We start from the raw sequence: 18,585 nt of genomic DNA, 5'->3' as shown, positions 1-18,585 counted from the left end.
GTAAAGGATTGGTAAACCTTCTTCAACACAAAAGAGAATTGTTGAACCACAACTAAACGAGGCAGGTTTATTTTATTCGTTTATTATATTGATCTGCTGTGTTATGTTGTTATTTTAAACTTTTATTTTATCTTCCAGTTTTTCTTCATAAACATGGCAGCATCAAGTATGTGACACCCACTGTTTTTTTCTGTCTGATTCAGGAAAATCTGTATTTCCCTGGAAAAAATGGAAGAAATGGTTTGACTCGTATCTAATAGCAGTAGGAGTGAGAGTAACGTTTCTGTCATTTACTATTTGCTTGTAAGACTGCAAGTAGGGGTAATATTATGCCTGGTCCTCTCCTCTACTAAAAGAGCCAGAAAGTTGCATGTGAGAGGGGTAGGATACATACTTCCGAGTAAGATATGTATGTATGTCAGGTCTGGACTTAGGAATCTTATTGATATCTACATAATGGGAAGGAATAGTTGAAAAAACGTTTATCCCCTTTATGGTTTTTGTGCTGTCGGGAAGAATTCAAAAGTGGATCAATACAACAGGAAGCATGTCCAGTAGAATTATGTCCTACAATCACAGGAAAACATTGTGTAAGGTAATACTCGATTCACTGTTATTTTGCGCCTACACTATCATATGGAGTAATAAACTACAGGAAGGTTTTATAGGTCTGTTCAATAGCTTGGGCCATATAGCGCATTGCGAGCCGTTGACCATGAGGAGACATTGTGGAATCATTGATTGTATGCATATAGGAGCTGTGTTCAACAGTTCCATTCTTTATTTACCTGTCAATATTTATTGGGGATGGGCCGAAAACCGCAAGGGAGTAAGGGAGAGGCAAAAAATGAAAGTAAACAAGAGTTTCTCTTGAGATAGTTTGGTGGTTAAGAGATATTGAAATAATATTGTTTTAATATAGATGAATTTGGGCAGTTGGAATACTATCATCTCATCTGCCACCTCATATTCTTTTTCCTTTTTCCTTTTTGTTTGTTGGCCTTCTTCTGGTGAATATATACATCTTAGAAAAGAGATGATAACGACCCTCAGTTGAATTATTCATTTTGGCGGACATATGAGCAGAATATAAAGAGAAAGGCAACCTTCTCTGTTGGCGAGACATCATAGTGAAACTTTTTAATGAAGGATTCTTCTGTCTATTGTGTGAAGGTTCGTGGCCTTGATTTATGCTTATACCATCTAGTGTGGAGCATGCTCCTATTATGTGCAGATGCATTACGTGGAAGCCAACTCATTTTGAGGCCTTTGGGCCCCCCTATTTTCTTCTTCCTCTGTGTGACCTATCTTGTTCTTAGCTGGCCCCTTAAGTGAGTTAAATCCTTGTCAATCCTTTTCTCGTGAAACATATGGAACACTATTCCACATCCTGATGAAAAAGAGGAGAGAGTAAGCTATTTTTTCTCCTCAACATTTAACTAAGAAATGAAGAGTTGTGTTTCTTTTCTTCTTCTACTAATTTAAGGACACTTTTCGGGTTCTCATAGGATGGCGATAGGGGTGCTCTATTCAGGTCGTGCCTGAATGGTGTCACTACTTGCATGCTTTTTAGGATTCACACTCTATGGTGTTTTCTTTTGAAGGACTTTCAACAGCTGCACGATGTGTACGGTATTGTGTGAGCACGTTGAGGTGTTGGGATAGTCCCAATTATGCTGTTTTTGAACAATAAGATTTTATTAAGCTCACATATCACCCGTGGGTCACAGATCGCTGGCCAAAACCCTAGTGCTGGAAGGAAAGAGGAAACTGGCATGAAGAAGAAAGATCAGAACAGCCAGGTTTTCAGATTTCTCTGAAACTGTCTGTGGTCGGTTTCCATACGTAATTGCAGTGGGAGCGAGTTCCACAGAGTAGGTGCAAGGTATGAGAAGGATCTGCTAACATTCCAAGATGTTTGGTTGAGGACCTAAGCGTTCTGGTAGGTTGGTACTAATTGAGTTTTATGGCAAGATTGCATGGCCCGATTCCGTAAATGGTTTTGTGAACAAGACAGTTGATCTTTAAACAGATACGTTTCCTGATGGAGAGCCAGTGGAGAGCTCTCAGACTAGGTGCCGACGGGGACCGAGAAGGTAAATTTATTACTGGTCTGGCTGCAGTGTTTTGCAGCACTTGAAGTTTGGTAAGAAGCTCTTCATTGATGGAAACCATCAGGGCATTTCCATAATCAAGCCGACTGGTGATTAGGCCTTGGACCGGCGGCATCCTGGATACAACTGGGATCCATTGAAAGATCTTGCGAAGACTTCGCATTAGTCCGTAGCAGATGTCCGTCACATGATTAACATGGTCTTTCATGGACAAGTTGTTATCAGTCATCACCCCAAGGTTACGGGACCATCAGTTTGGGAGAAGGACAGGCCAACAGTCGCTGGACCATACAACCTGGGCTTTCCCAAAGAGAACGATCTCCATCTTGCTGACATTGAGTTGCAGATGATTAGTTTGCATCCAGACATTAATGTCAGTCATGCACTTTACGAATGGGATTTGTTGTCAGTTAAATCTGGGCCGAGAGTGATCAGTAGTTGCGTGTTGTCTGCGTACGACGCAGTGTCAAAACCATGTGATCTGATCACTCCAGCTAGGGGTGCAACGTATAGTTTGAAAAGCGTGGGACTTCGAATGGAACCCTCGTAAACTCCCTTGTCTATCACTTGGCTATGAGAGACAAAGGTACCAATGTGTACCGTCAAAGAACGGTCAGTTAAGTAGCTCCTGAGCCAGTTTACGACAATACCCCTGACTCCCAACTCCCAAAGACGATTCACTAGAGTCCTGTGGGAGATGGTGTCAATGGCAGCAGATAGATCGAGTCTGACCAGTATGGCTGACTGTCCGGTGTTCAGGGTGAGTTTAATGGGGAAGCTTTGCTCCTATTATATAAAATAATGAACAGTTCCAGACCATATATGCAATCTAAGTATGATCTGCATAGCATTGGTATAGCTTTTTGTCCATTTTGTTTTGATTTCTCATTGTACCCTCCTGATGTGTTATATATATATATATATATATAATTACAATAAGTTCCTAAAGTAGATGGTGACATAACAATAAATACCACCAAAACGTGCACTGGCTGTCAGAGTGTCCGGTCCGGTACCATTACACCAGGAAGAGAGAATCATAGAGACTCTGCCGGTGTATTTAGGACATTAAATGTTTTTCTGGATTGGTGCATGATGATTGTATGGTTTGTAGTGTGAGTGGGTGGTTAGTCGAGTGTGTGATATAGGAGGGCAAATGGAGTAGGTTAAGATAATAATTGAAAAATATGCAATACAATGTATGATACAAAGAAATTCAAATAGGTTTCACTTGTAATGAATAACAAATAATGATGTTTTGGAAAATGATGACAAAAAGGACAAAAAATAAATAAAAGTAATATGCTGTAAATAAACAAATAAGTGAAGTGTGGCCTGGATATGTTTCTTTTTTAAAGAAATTGAGGAAGGTAGGGCCCTTTATGATATTTCTTGTGTATTTTCCCTCTGGTCCTATCCCTTTACCTCGTAAGTGAGGGGGCCCTTGTGTATATTATGGTAATCCGTACAGGACGGTTGATGGCCGGTGTCATCCGAGACAAAAACGAGAGCTTGAAATTCAACATATAGATCACCATTTGATTAAATAAATGCCTTTCTTCTGATTCAAATGAAATCTGTGCAAAGGAGAAACCCATGCTTTCTGCTGGGAAGACAGCTAGCTGCGGTCATCTAACATCAAGGGCTGGGTAAATCTCTTTTGAACGCATGCTCTTGGACAGGAGCTGAGCTGAGCGCTGTTCAAAAGAAGACTACGGAACTTAGGTGCAGGGTGGTGCAACTTGCATGGATTCCACAGCCATTTTCTTATGCAGAATGTCCTGCACACCTCAATCTTTAGTAAAATTAGGCATTTTCTTCACATTTCTATGAGGATTTGTTCCGGAATCTGTGGGGATCCACAAAATTCCTTCCGCCAGCAATTTCCACAGCCCTCCAGTGTGGAAAATGACAAAATGTATATGTACATAAGCGGCGTTCATTTGTGTTCACCCTCGCCACTGTTGAAGGTAAAGAAAGTCACGAAACAGTGGCCCCGCCATCATGTTCCCTTTTAGGCTCCATCACGAACATAGATAGTAGCCATCTTTGTGTCATGACCTCTCTGCCCATTGCCGATAGCCATCATCTCTCTCTCTCTCTCTCGCTCTCTCTCTCTCTCTCCAGCCCCGCAAGCACCCCGCGCCCCGACAGCCCCCGGTCTCTCCTGTTCGGGCCATAAACGCACCGCTAAACACGACCTTGTCACCACTCTGGACCCCTGCCCCCTCGCTCTTTCATCCTACTCCTAGAACGGGCCCTTTTGGTAACCTCTTCCTCCCTGCCCGTTTGCCCGGCCTGATCCCGGGCCATCACCTAGCCCAACAGATGCAGTTTATTGCTTCCTACAGTAGGACCTCGCCTCACATCAGAGGAACGGTGATTAATCAAGGCCTTCACACCCCTAGATCTGACCGACACCCCCGCATCCCTCCCAGGAACACCCTTCCTCTCTTCTGATGCCCCCCCCGGCTACACCTGGCCTCTCGACCCAGTCCCACATCATAAAACTAGGTCTCGTGGATGTACCCCTCCGGCCCCGCATAGCGAAACATGATCTTATCGCCTGCCCAACCTTAGATCTGACCACCCCCTCCTGCCCTCGTGCCCTGTTGGAATGTCCGGCTGCAGATTACAATCACATGTCACATTTGGGAGGGGAAAACAACATCAGAGCGGTCAGTATGGGAATGGGCCTGGAGCTGGGGTCCCAAACATGCCCTTTTTTGTACTTCAAAGTTTCTTTATTGCAATAAGGAATGTTTGTACATCATAAACCTGTGTATAAAAGACGGAGCCGTAGAGAAACTTGTTAGAGCACCTCGAGAAGATACCCTGTTGTCTGATTTGACGTGTTCCGTTCCGTCGGAAATAAACTCCTGTTTCCTGCCTTCCAATCTCCAGCGCCTGCCTCTTTATTTGGTAAATCGTGAGTTGGGTGAGAAGCGGCTAACGCCGGGCAAACCTAGAAAAGGGGCAAAACAACCTGATCTGCCTGAACCCTTTTTCATCAATTGGCGTCCCAAACGTGGGGCCCATCAGCGACACGTGGATCCAGTGAGAGAGGTCCCAACGACAGAGTGAACGACTGCAACGATCGGGAAGAGCTCCTGCCTGATAGACACTTGTCTGGCAGCCGATCATCCGAACTTCACTGGTTCCGAACAGACCTCTCTCGAGTGATCTACGGTCCTGACTGGGAACCATCAGGAGTGCCACAGCAATTACGGAGAATAGAGGACGATCGGGCGCTGGAAACGGAAGACGAGAAACTGTCCATACGGTCCGGGTAAGGTCGTGTAAACACGACAAATTGCGAATTGATTGTTTGATTGTCATTGGAAAATACTAGTATTACGCATTTTGATTGTTTTGTCCTGAGAGATTCTCTGTCTACAAACGGGGAAGGATAGGAGTATTCTCCCTTTGCAGATAGTGAAGGGTGGGTAGCGCAGGCTTTTGCCCCCGTTGTAACCCGTCACGCCTACTTCCCTCTCCATTTGATTGATTGTTATCCAAGCATTTATTGTTTTGGAATTGGTTCTCTTTGGATCATTCTCTATTTGCAAACAAGCACAGAGCCGCCATACTCTGTTTAGTCTTTGCAGATAGTGAAGGATAGGTAACGCAGGCTTTTGCCCCCGTTGTAATCCGTCGTGCCTATTTTTATCCCCCACTGATTGATTGTTTGACCGGACCTTGATCGTTCGGAATTGGTTCTTGGAAAGGATCTTCTCTGCCTACAAACAGAGAGGAACAGGAAGATCTCTCTCTTTGCAGATAGTGAAGGGTAGGTAGCGCAGGCTTTTGCCCCCGTTGTAACCCGTCGCGCCTATTTTATTCCTCATTTGATTGATTGATTGTTTGTCCGAACTTGACTGTTTGGAATTGGTTCTCTCTTTGGGTATTCCCTATTTGCGAATACTGTAGAATAGAAATATTCTACCTAGTCTCCGCAAAGTAGTGAAGGATAGGTAGTGCTGACTTTTGTCCCCGTTGTAACCCGTCATGCCTATCTTCTCCCCATTGTTCAGTAGTTGGTTCAGCCCGGACCATTTATTAGAGGTAGACCATCTGGCTCCACCGGAGGACACCCCTAATAAAAAGGACATATATAAAGAAAATGCGGATTAGCCGCTGTATCGTGCTAGCAAATAAAAATAACATGAAAATCATTAGGAAAAACAAAAAGAATCGAGTAAAATCAGTAGGCCACTGATGAGATCTCTTTTCAACCTCACTGAAATGGAAGCATTAGGAACAACCCCTCAGGAAGTATGAAACTAGTGAGGAAAGCCGAACTCAACGCCATGATGACTGCGAGACAGCTCGGCTCCACCGACCACCACCGCCCAATTAACGACAAACCCTAGGCAAATATTAGAAATATACAACACTATAGCAAAGTAAGAGGTTAAAACGTTTTTATTTGAACAAAAATATATTAAACAACTATTTACACGGCAAACGGCTGCAACAACAAACCCACAATGCATTTCGCCGTCTGCTTGACGCCGTTCCTGTCCCTCCTTCCCCAAAGTAGCAATGTTGGGCTACTTTGGGCTACTTCCTAGTAGATTTTTTGGGCGTCAGAAAGTCTACAAAAGCCGTCGGCGGCGGCCTGGGGTGGAGAACCATTACGCGAATAGTCCGGAGGCAACACCACGCGCCAAGGCCTGTCCCCAGGATGAACCAAAGGACCCGTTCCTGGGGCCGTGGCAAAGAGCGGCCGGCCGCCATCGGCCGGAGAAGGCATGGTCCCGACCCGGAATGTACTGGTCCTCCCATTCCCTTCTTCTCCCGGCGCCTTGCAGGCCCACGGGGGGGGGATGTATTGCATATGCCTCCGACCCCCCCCCTCTTCTTCGTCGCCTGGTCCGGCCATAACAAATGTCAGCGAGACGCCGTGGGGTGCACTGGGAGGGAGAGGCGGCACGGACGAGCCTCTCCCGCCTCCCCAGGTGGAGGCCCCTCAGCTGCACCCCCAACGCTCCACACACCCGGCAAAGGGTTCGTCCACTCTTGCGGTGCAGGGACGCTCCACACACCCGGCAAAGGGTTTGTCCACTCTTGCAGTATAGGGACGCTCCACACACCCAGCAGGGTCTCGTCCACTGTGGCGGTGCTACGACGCCTCACCCAACAGGCCGGAGTCCATCTGCTCATTTGACCCAGTGACTGCCGGTAGCTGCAGAACTCCTAAAAATGGCGGTCGACCTTGCAGGAACGAACCTGGCGTGCAAGGATGGCCTGGTCGCTGGCCAGCTAGAAAAACGAGTCCTCCGTTCAGAAACGTTCTCCTCAGCTTTGAAGATTCTACGAGAGTTGCGGAGGGCCCTCGACCTCCGCGGGCCCCCGACCGCCCCCGATGGGAAATGACTGCCATGATTGCCCGCAGAACGACCAAGACGTAGCCACGAGACGTCGGCGCCCTCATGCTGGCGCCAGCCTCAGTTTTGAATGACCCAAGATACTGCAGACTACCGATTTGATCAGTTCCGGTGGAACATCAGTACGACCCGGTAGGAAAGATTGTTGCCCCTCCCTTTTCTTTGATTGATGGTTCATGTCACCGGTTCGTTCTGTTGCCCCTTAACGAAACTTCTGGACTGCCGAAAAGAGGTTCTGGTCCAACCACGAGTTGGTAGAGACATTTTGACTATACTTGGACCCGCCTGACCCCACCCAAAATGGCGCCGGTACAAACGAAACTCGCAATTCCCCGTTGTGTTCCGGATGCTCAGACTTGATATCGTGAGATATGTATGCAGTTTTGAAGCACATGGCGGGAGGGGATGAGTATTGCTTGAACATTCGAACAATGAATTTGATATTAAGTTCTGACGCATCATTGATTACAGTATTATTGAAAGTTCGAATCTTTTTGACACTGATGGTACTTACCCACAATGAATTTTCGATATGATTTTATTGCACTTATCATACCTTGATGAAATAAAACAACCACCGACTCAGTTAGGTTTTCCGCAGATAAATATGCCCTCATGTACAGTTCCAGTCTGCTCCGTGGCTGGCCCACGTGGTTGTAGGCCTGCATTTGTACGTCAACATTTTTTAAATAAAGATTTTGTGACAACAAATACAGTCGTAGCTTTTGGATTGGTAAGTTTTGAATACATAGCCCTTGTTTCCGATCTATGTAAAATATAGGCAAAATAAAGCAAGTCGATTACTGAAAGGTTAAAAAGCAAAGTACCTAGAAATATTGAAAATGTGAACGATCCAAGTTGTTGCGTTTGTTTTTTTACTTTTGTGCAACCTAAGGCAATCGATAAAGGTCCCGGTGTTCTGTTTTACTTTGTATGCCACATATCTCAGGGAAATTGTTTCAGATGCCCCTAAACCAGACCCGGTACCACTGTAGACCACCCCGACTCCTCGAAGAAGAACACGAGTTCACCCACTTTACCCTGATTGCCCTTTTGTTTCGACCCCCCCCACACAAGATCCGCAATACCACACGTGGGCGATCTATGCAATGTGCAGGCCATAAATGATTATGCCTCCCGCACCACCAGTCCCTCTGGGCTTAAAACGCCGAGATGGAAGGGACTGCATCCCGCGGAGATAGGTCGAAATACGTAGTAAGTAAAAAGCCTTTTGGGTTTATGCGCGCGAATGTGTCTTAAAACGCTGCCCCCACCCCTTCTTTTTCCCCTTCTTTCTGCAGGTCACATCGGAACGTCGACTAAAGTATGGAAAAGACCTAAGCAACGCGCCATGGTTCCGCGAGGACAAATGATACATTATCCATGGGGACTGCCCCTGAGGACATGACGATTTTGGGTGATATGAATGCGCGCGTGTATAACCGGTTGTGTATGATTTGACTGGATATACGTTGCACGCGTTGGTTTGATAAGAGAGATGTTTTTGTACGACTTGAGGGATGATCGAACGACCGATGGAATGGGGAAAAAGGGGGTATGAACCTGGTGTCTATACACGACGAGCAAACATAGATATAACACTCCCTTACTTAGAAACGACCGTCTCTCTCTCTCTGAACCCAGCGACTGGAGGGGTGGCCTGAAGCAGAAACTTGGCGGGTTATTGCGGTATGACAAAAATATGACTCCAACCGGCCCCCGAATAATGCAACCAAGAATGACGTGCACCTACGAGTAGATTCTTACGCCATGAAACTCGAAGTTGCCCATTGTTCCCCAACTAACACCCTCCGTTGCCTCAGCTTGGATACCCGTTCGCTAAAAATGATTCAAAGATCCCACCGTAAGTACTAGCCCGACCAGGATAGTTCCCGAACAATTGACGAAAGTATAAGTATTTGCAACAGAGACGAACAACAAAAGACAGCCAGGCGAATTAAATAGGAAACTAAGGATGCGCAGCATGCAGGAGGAAATGTCTTTGGCCAAGTACTGTTCTATTTTTTGTCTTGAGTTCTGTATGTAAATGCATGTACTCCCCCCCCTCGCCTGAATTCATGTGTACGTAGTATCTGGATTTGCGTTGTCCCTCAGTCTGTGTTTCTATATAATATGACCCCTACTGTTTTGTGTTTTGTGCGCACCAAAATGGCCTATTATTGTACACGTTTCTCTCTCTCTCGTCCTTTCCCTTCATGTTGTACGTGTACCGAATAGTTCATTTAAATGCGAACGACCCCTGCTCCCTCTTCCTCTGTGTGGTAATGTTGTGCCCCGCCGGCACGAGCCTAATTGGTTTTTCGAACACAAAGGTGATCGACAAATTGCCAGAAACTAAAACAATTGTAATTTGCCATGTTACTACCTCTCCTTTTCTGTAAAAATGATAGAACTCGAATTGGCTATAAAGGAAAGGACAGGTAAGACGACTGATGTCCCCCTAATCTGGCCCTTTTTATAGGAGGACTATACGTCAGTGGCCTTCTGCTCTCAGCTCGTTAGAAACACAATCTCCTAGGCCCAGATTGCCCCACCCCTCCGCACCCAAGTACGGATGTCCAAAACGTCCCCGTTACTCCGGCTTGACCCCAGCTCCGTAAACTCGAGGTATAACTGATGACCCTGCTTAACTGTTGCTCCCCGAGAAAAGAGTGTTTAGCCTCTACCCCTCTCTCATGATGATAAAAGACTGCCAGGGCTAGGGTCAGAAAGCCACATGCGACATGAATGAACGCCAAATAGACTTAGTTCAAACTCAGTAGACATGCCTGTATACATACTACACAGTGATAACTTCTGACCGTGACCGATGAAACGTACCCCCAGCTACCTAGATCTGGGACGGAATTGAAATGTATAAATGCCTTCTCTTGGCAGTTCGCTAAAACCTGTTTTGTACCCATTCAAGGATACACAGTCACCGGAGGAGAGGGGCTGGACGTGACGCATAACCTGGCCACAGATCGTGAGGCGCGTGTGACCTCGACCTAAGATGGAGCCGCAGAGCAACGGGACGCGGGACGATGCACCACTCTCAAACGCAGAAAACGAAGGAATGGAGAGCTGCCTTGAAGCCCTCTGCTTGTTGACCCACGCGTGCCAGAAGTCCCCGCCCTTTGAGCCCGATTGATGGACCTGCCTGCGCATCACCCTTTTGCTCCCTTGGTCCGTCTCAAAGATCCGGTCCCACTCCGCCCTCTCCTCCCTCGATTATCCGACAAAACCCCTTCTATCCTTTCCACGTGGATTCTGACTCCGAGAAAGAAATGCAGGTGCCCAGCATAAGGCACCCTTAAGAGAGAGTAGCTAGGAAACAGGACTGTGGCCTAACGGCAAAGGACAGATCACACCCTGCGACGTGTAAAGAAGGACCCGAGCTGGACCTATAGCTCCACCGCCGGTGCTCAACAGCGCCAACGGAAGAAAACGAACTACCAGAACCTACCAGTGATGACTCGCTACTAAAAGGACACTGAGGCGAAGACCCCCCTTTTTCGGAACTTTCTACACCCCTTGACTAATTGCTTGTATTGGACTAAATTCCTCCCTCAACCACTTTTGCCTGTAAAATGTTTCATCGGTCACTTTTAAGTACGACAAATGTAAATTTATATGTATTCCACCTCGTATGTCGCATCAACTACACACGGTTATATGTAAGTCTACCAATATTGACAAACGCTATTTCATTGACTACACACGACTATATGTATGATAAACACGGAAATGATCTATCTTATGTAAAAAGCGGCGACTGTGGAAAATGACAAAATGTATATGTACATAAGCGGCGTTCATTTGTGTTCACCCTCGCCACTGTTGAAGGTAAAGAAAGTCACGAAACAGTGGCCCCGCCATCTTGTTCCCTTTTAGGCTCCATCACGAACATAGATAGTAGCCATCTTTGTGTCATGACCTCTCTGCCCATTGCCGATAGCCATCATCTCTCTCTCTCTCCCTCGCTCTCTCTCTCTCTCTCCAGCCCCGCAAGCACCCCGCGCCCCGACAGCCCCCGGTCTCTCCTGTTCGGGCCATAAACGCACCGCTAAACACGACCTTGTCACCACTCTGGACCCCTGCCCCCTTGCTCTTTCATCCTACTCCTAGAACGGGCCCTTTTGGTAACCTCTTCCTCCCTGCCCGGTTGCCCGGCCTGATCCCGGGCCATCACCTAGCCCAACAGATGCAGTTTATTGCTTCCTACAGTAGGACCTCGCCTCACATCAGAGGAACGGTGATTAATCAAGGCCTTCACACCCATAGATCTGACCGACACCCCGGCATCCCTCCCAGGAACACCCTTCCTCTCTTCTGATGCACCCCCCCCCACACCTGGCCTCTCGACCCAGTCCCACATCATAAAACTAGGTCTCGTGGATGTACCCCTCCGGCCCCGCATAGCGAAACATGATCTTATCGCCTGCCCAACCTTAGATCTGACCACCCACTCCTGCCCTCGTGCCCTGTTGGAATGTCCGGCTGCAGATTACAATCACATGTCACATTTGGGAGGGGAAAACAACATCAGAGCGGTCAGTATGGGAATGGGCCTGGAGCTGGGGTCCCAAACATGCCCTTTTTTGTACTTCAAAGTGTCTTTATTGCAATAAGGAATGTTTGTACATCATAAACCTGTGTATAAAAGACGGAGCCGTAGAGAAACTTGTTAGAGCACCTCGAGAAGATACCCTGTTGTCTGATTTGACGTGTTCCGTTCCGTCGGAAATAAACTCCTGTTTACTGCCTTCCAGTCTCCAGCGCCTGCCTCTTTATTTGGTAAATAAAGAGTTGGGTGAGAAGCGGCTAACGCCGGGCAAACCTAGAAAAGGGGCAAAACGACCTGATCTGCCTGAACCCTTTTTCATCACCAGGAAAACACAATATCCCTCTTGTGTGGATGGAAAAGTAAGACTGCTGGTGCCATTATGGGGTGGGGTCAGTGGTTTAACATTAACCCTGAAGGGGGAGCAGAGCTCCAGGAGGCCCCCGTGCGGCACTGTGAATGGGCAGGGGGCCCCTGAGAGCGATGGGCCTCTGAGAGCTCTTGACTGGAACCAGAAGTCGGGGGCCCCCTCTATGTATTTGCAGGGAGGGCCCTCAAGCTTCCTTACGTTATTGGGTAGGGGCACCGACTTATGCCTGAGCGCTTAAAAAAAATATTTTCCTGAGTGTCTAGGTGGGCCGATTGGGTAGAAGTGCCCCCAATCTGAACTGGGGTGGGTGCAGAAAGATTGATACCTTTTTTGAGATCTGTCTTAATGCCAGAGAAGACAACCCCACCTTCTTTTTTAATATAAATCGCTGGTGGTCTAGCTCCCTGCTGCCCCAGGGGGGGAAATTGGGGGTAACCTCCTCAAGCAGCCCCCCATGAGCTGGGGAGTAAAACATTCCTCATTGTTTGAAAATGAGGGACTTGTCCTTGCCCTGGGGGTCACCCCTCCCTCTTAAGTATCCCTGGGGCCTAAAGGGTGGACCCCTGCTTGGGGATTGCCTTCCCGCGGTGATCTCCAAGTAGAGATCCTCTTGGGAGAGGTACCTCTGTGCAACAGGACATTGTCCCCTTTCCAGCGATACCTCTCCTGCTTGGTTCGGGGCTCGAGCATTGATCAAAGTGATACCGCTCAGCGCCTAATCGTGCTGATTGGTTTCACTTTCAATCAGTGTGACGTCAGCACCCTGTGCACGGTGCTCATTACACTGAAAGGAGAAGTGTGGCTCACCTGTTAGAGGAGGCAGACCCTGAAGCAGAGGTCAGACCCGGGACCAGGGTTCAATTCCTGACACGGCAGGGTCTTGAGCCCAAATGTCCACGGACTCGATATTTCTCGCTTCGGTGCCTACTCGAATCACGGGTTCACACTCTGCAACTCTGGGCAATAGCTTGTTTAATCTCCACTACGACCCCCCCCCGGCGGCGGGATGCCTGGCTTTCACCTTGGGGATGCCCAGTAGGGGTTATCTCACAGGGAAAAGCCAGGACGGCTTCCCAAAGCAAGCGCCTTGAGACCTTGCGGTGATAAGGCACTATATAAGAACCTTTGACATGACATGACTCAAAAAACGTAATCTTGAGACTCAAAGGAAGCTCATTCCTCAAAACCCAACATTATTTTTTTTTTAAATAAAATCTTTCTCGTGTTTTCACCGGAAGGATTTTCTTTTTCCGTGTGCATGATTGCTTGTTCACCTCATGGGCAATACAAAAGGAGTGCACTCACCCACCTGGATTCCTCCATTTCATATATTCTGCCCATGATAACGGCCTTTCGGTCACTCTTCTGGCTACAAAATAAAGTGAGACAAAAGCAAGGCTCGTCTTCTTAACCAGACAACGTCTTCGGCAACGGAAGGTAGTCTGCCCTGCACCTAGTCTACTACAACTATTAAATACCTGGGCATTCATATCAGTACCAACGTTTCACAGACTGCTCATACAGACATGGACATGCTGTTGGCTAAAACTGCCCTTGATTTTCAGAAGTGGTCACTTTTGCGACTCTCCTTGTGGGGTCGAATCCAGACCATGAAGATGGAGATGGCGCCTCACTCCAGTTATAAATTTGGAATGATTCCGATGAGTTTTCCACACCGTCTGCTGCACAAACTCAACAAGGTCCGTAAGGTCTATATTTGGGATGGTCAACAGCTCAAACTTAACAAATTGCAGGCAGACACTGGTTCTGGAGGCTTCTGCTTGCCAGACATTATGCTCTACTATAGAGCTCTGGATCTTGGGCACCAGGCGTATTTCTTTTCCAAGGATCTGGAAGAGCCCGATCGGGTACAGATTTAAAGGCATCTCATTGAACAACTTGTACCTTATGACCTCATTTACAATACTCCCTCCACGACAGAGGGGAAGATCACCCTTTCCTCAGAGAAGCCGTGAATACAAGGGTCGCTGCGCATAGTCAGCTAAAGGTGCACCCCTTCCTCCACGCAGCTACCTCCATCTGGAGCAACAGATCTAGAGTGACCGAAGGCCTCCCAGTGGCAACTGGATGGAGTGAAATCATTTGCGGGTTCCAACTGGAGGCACAACAGGAATGGAAGTACTCCCAATTATGTCAGTGTCTCCCTAGTTCAGAACTGTCATTGGACTCTCCCCTTCCTGACTCGGCCTTACACCACTACTTGCGCCAATGGGGCACCTTTACAGGAGTCATTTCTGGATTTAAATATGCTTTGCTGGAAGAGATCCTTTCTCGCCCTCTCTGGACCCTATTAGAGGACAAGTTGCAAGAAAAGCTTGGAAGGGAATACTCTGACTCAGACTGGTTGGAACTTGTGGACACTCATGATAGGGGTCTCCGTGAGGCACGGCTGAAGCTCAGTTACTTCAAATTGCTACATGACTGGCACTGGGGGCCTCAGACGCTGCAGGAGGCCCACCTCACCATAGCACCTGCCTGTTGGAAGCTACCCAAGCGGGACTTCATACATCTGGTTGGGACCTGCGAACCCCTCCAATCATATTGGTGTCAGGTTACTGACACAAACTCGTGCAACAATCTCAACTTACAACTGTCGGTTGAACTGATCTTTCTACACGACACCCTGAAAGTGCCTGGTCTGACCATGAAATGGTGGGTAGCTACGGGACTGGCTGTGGCCGCAGTCACTATTCTCAAACACTGTAAACAAAAACTACCTCCTACCCATGTGGAGTGGCTACAAGACAAGTCCATAGCAGCATCTCACGAGCAACTCATCTACCAGATGATGGACCAAACTCCCATTTCTGAACATATTTGGCTCTCTTTATCAATGGTACTACTCTTTTGATAAGCCAATTCTAAGCTGCGACCGTTCCTGCCCGGCACGCCCCTTCCATTAAAACCTGAACCGCTTAAAAGGACTATAGAGTCTTAGCCCAAACTTGTTCCCCCTCCTCCCTTGATGGGACCACAGAGCACAGGCCATCAGCTTGTCGAACTTTCAGAGTCTGATTGTGTTTTGACAGCATTCTATACTTTGTTCTCAACATTACTTGTGATTGTGAATGTAACACTCGCAAAGCTTGACCTCTGGTTGATGAAAATGACCAATAAAGAAATATTTAAAAAAAGCAAAAGGAGTGTGCTTGACTTGAACAATTAATCAAGCACATTTAAAAGATGAAAGACTTTTTATACATAAATAAACATTACCAAAATACAAAATATGGCCGCCTATCAATCCAGCAATGGGTGAGGCATAGAGCGTGAGAGGGTGCTACAGTGGATGCTCTTGAGGGCCAATATAAATAGAATGGGGTAGAAAAGGGTAGGAGGAGCAATTAGCGGGGGGAAGAGAAAATAACCCTTTGTCTTCTGCAATGCAAGGTTCTGATGTCAGCAGTGGAAGGATACCACTCTTCCAATCAAACCATGGTGAGACTGAAAGGTTCTTTGGTCAGAAGTACCACAAGAGTATGGAGGAAGCCATTGAATTAGGAGCAGGGAATTGAGACAGACAAGAAAGCCATCAACTCATGAGCATTGGGTGGACCCAGAGTTCACTCTGGGTCTATATTGGATACAATAGGTCTACTGGCAGCTGACAGCTATAGCTGTCTTAAGGCAAGACCTAAAATGGCAGCTTAGTTATGACGTGCTGCCAGTGTCTGGTACCCTAGGCCAACATGGCAAGTTAGGTCCTCTAGGGAGACAGGTCTCTTGTACTGAAAGTGTGTGCTCTCCATTTCTTCACCTTCCTATAGTGACAGTCACACAAATGGTCATTTTCTTACTTGTACTCCGGGCAAACGCAGATGTTCCTCAGATTCTCTTCAGTATAGTTGGACGAGTACCTGAAAAAGACAAGATAATACCATGTCATATACTGTGGTTAGACTTTCAGAGCTCACTCATTTCATGCCTGTCTATTTACATACACACTACCCATTTTTAATGTGCCTCTTTGTATGCAAAGGCAAACACAAACCATTTATAATAGGTTCTGCCATTTCTAAGTGCTATGGTTGATCCTACCCAATTTACTCAATGTGGTGAACTCAGAAGGATAAAAGGCTTGAATTGAACTCATGACCTGGAAACACTTCCTGGGCGGTTTACCTTCCTGACACAGTGCTCTCACAGCTTTGAAAGCTGATATGAGAATTCCGGAACAGCAAGCGTTAAAGTACATTCTATGGTTCCATGTTGAACAACACAGACTACATAAACTTCAGACTCCAAAACGTAGACAGACAGCACCAAAGTCTAACTTACAAAAAAAGAATGCAACACATATTTTGAAATGTACTTAAATCCAGGAAATGTACTGGTTACAGATGTTAGGCTTTGGTTAATTTATGGCATATTCTGGAGCTGGTGCTTGATAATGGGGATTAGATGCAGGAGGGAATTTTAGTAGGGAGATATTTAGAGCGTTGACTTTTACAAGACATCTACTTCAGTCTGTGTTTACATTTGCTAAAATTTTCAGACAGATGGTGACATGGCCATCTTTTTAGTTCCACAATGTGGGTGGGAGGTGGAGCCAAACCCCTGTTTTGGGTTGGCTGCAATGTCTCTCAATGGTGAAGCTCAGTTCAGAAACTCAATTTCTTTGTATGTCCGTAAGCACAAGCACCGCCCGGCATTCCCGCTGAAAACTTGGTGTTCGTGTTTGAAGAGCACCACTGAACATTTGACTGCTTATGGTTGTTCATCTTTTCAATATTTTTTAATGTTCTGGTCAGAAGCACTCCTGTCCTGCTGGCTCTTTTTCGAACACTGATTATTATATAAATATAAACCTATTATAACAGTGGAGGTTTTAACAGGCTTGGGAAATAGACTAAGAACCAGATCTTGTCAGAAGAACTCGCCAGAGGCTGTGCATGAGCGTGATATTCCGCCTGAGTGTTGCTCCCGACGCGGGGCGCGACTGATCCGCAAGAAGGCAGTGGGGACCAGCGCCTCAAGTCAGGCTTGTGTCGCTGAACCGCTCTGAGAGGTACTGTTTTTTTTTTTAGCGTAGAGTGCCCTTCGTCAAAGGCAGATTTCTGGGAAACTTGACTGGGATTTTATGGAGGCAGTGGAGGGGCTCCGAGGGTGACGTTAATAATGATAGTGGGACCCTCTTCACACCACACCTCCACCACCACTATTAAGAATTGTTCCTTTAATATTTGCTTATGCTCCTTGGCTCAAGCCAGGAGGCCATAGACTTGATTCGGAGTTTGGTGGACCGGTGACCCATCACAAACCTGATACATATTGCATCCTATTATAGGTGCATTATTTCCTAAGGCATTTGTAATAAGACAAATTGAATATCCGACATGTTTGTGACTGAGTAACCGTCCCCCATACTTTAAATCAGGCCAAAAAAATGTTGAAACTATTTTACCAATGTGAGCCTGGGATACACATATTTGCGTAGCAATTTGTATGAAGGGGACCACACCCTGGGGAAATCTGGGTGCTTTATAGAGAGACGTTAATGGATCCAGGGTAACAGTTAAAAGGCAGGCAATGGTAAAGCCGTAGGCCACAAAGTTGGGCATAAAAACTCCACTGCGCACAACGAGGCAGTTTTCCACCTTGGCTGATGTGAAATTTCCCCAACAGCAGAGTCTCAGCATTGGGCTATTTCGTAAGTGCAGATTACCCCCTTGCCCCCAATACCCCTATTAATGACGGGGCATATTGTGGCTGTGAAATTGCCTCACCGACAACGGTAAGGCAAGCGTTGAAGCCAGTGATGAGGGTACAGGTGGGTGGGCGAAGCATGTAAACGAGACGTGGGTAGCTCATATGGACATTGGTTGGCCGGAGGGGACTGTCATGGGTGACTGCCAAGAAACAGTGGCAGTTCTCCTATTGCTCTCATGGTAGCGGGCACCGTCTCCCACTGCCCCAAATGGCCACTGGAGCTGACTTTTTTTTTAACCTTTGCAAGCTTCAAGCTTTTCAGATTTCTACGGAAAGGGTCAACTTTTTGACTCATACACAGGACATGAATTGTTTTGTTTCATTTATGAAAATCTATGGATTTCAGGTAAGGGCAGTTGCCTCAATACCTCTTCCCCTTTAGTCATGTCAAAAGTGTTGGTCATTCAGTGGTGTTGA

General features: G+C 46.7%; 1 protein-coding gene across 4 annotated transcripts in view; it reads right to left on the bottom strand.

Moving 5' to 3' along the window:
- LOC144756375 (histo-blood group ABO system transferase-like) overlaps positions 1-18,585 on the bottom strand; it is a 649,857-nt gene that overhangs the window by 167,861 nt on the left and 463,411 nt on the right. For all 4 annotated transcript variants that reach the window (XM_078646147.1, XM_078646148.1, XM_078646149.1 and 1 more), the window contains one exon: positions 16,257-16,316. In XM_078646147.1, the coding sequence (XP_078502273.1) occupies positions 16,257-16,316 (60 nt within the window). The remainder of the gene's footprint in view (positions 1-16,256; positions 16,317-18,585) is intronic.

The sequence above is a fragment of the Lissotriton helveticus genome, chromosome 5_1, assembly GCF_964261635.1.
Source record: "Lissotriton helveticus chromosome 5_1, aLisHel1.1, whole genome shotgun sequence".
Taxonomy (NCBI): domain Eukaryota; kingdom Metazoa; phylum Chordata; class Amphibia; order Caudata; family Salamandridae; genus Lissotriton; species Lissotriton helveticus.
This window is presented reverse-complemented; position numbering and strand designations above follow the sequence as displayed.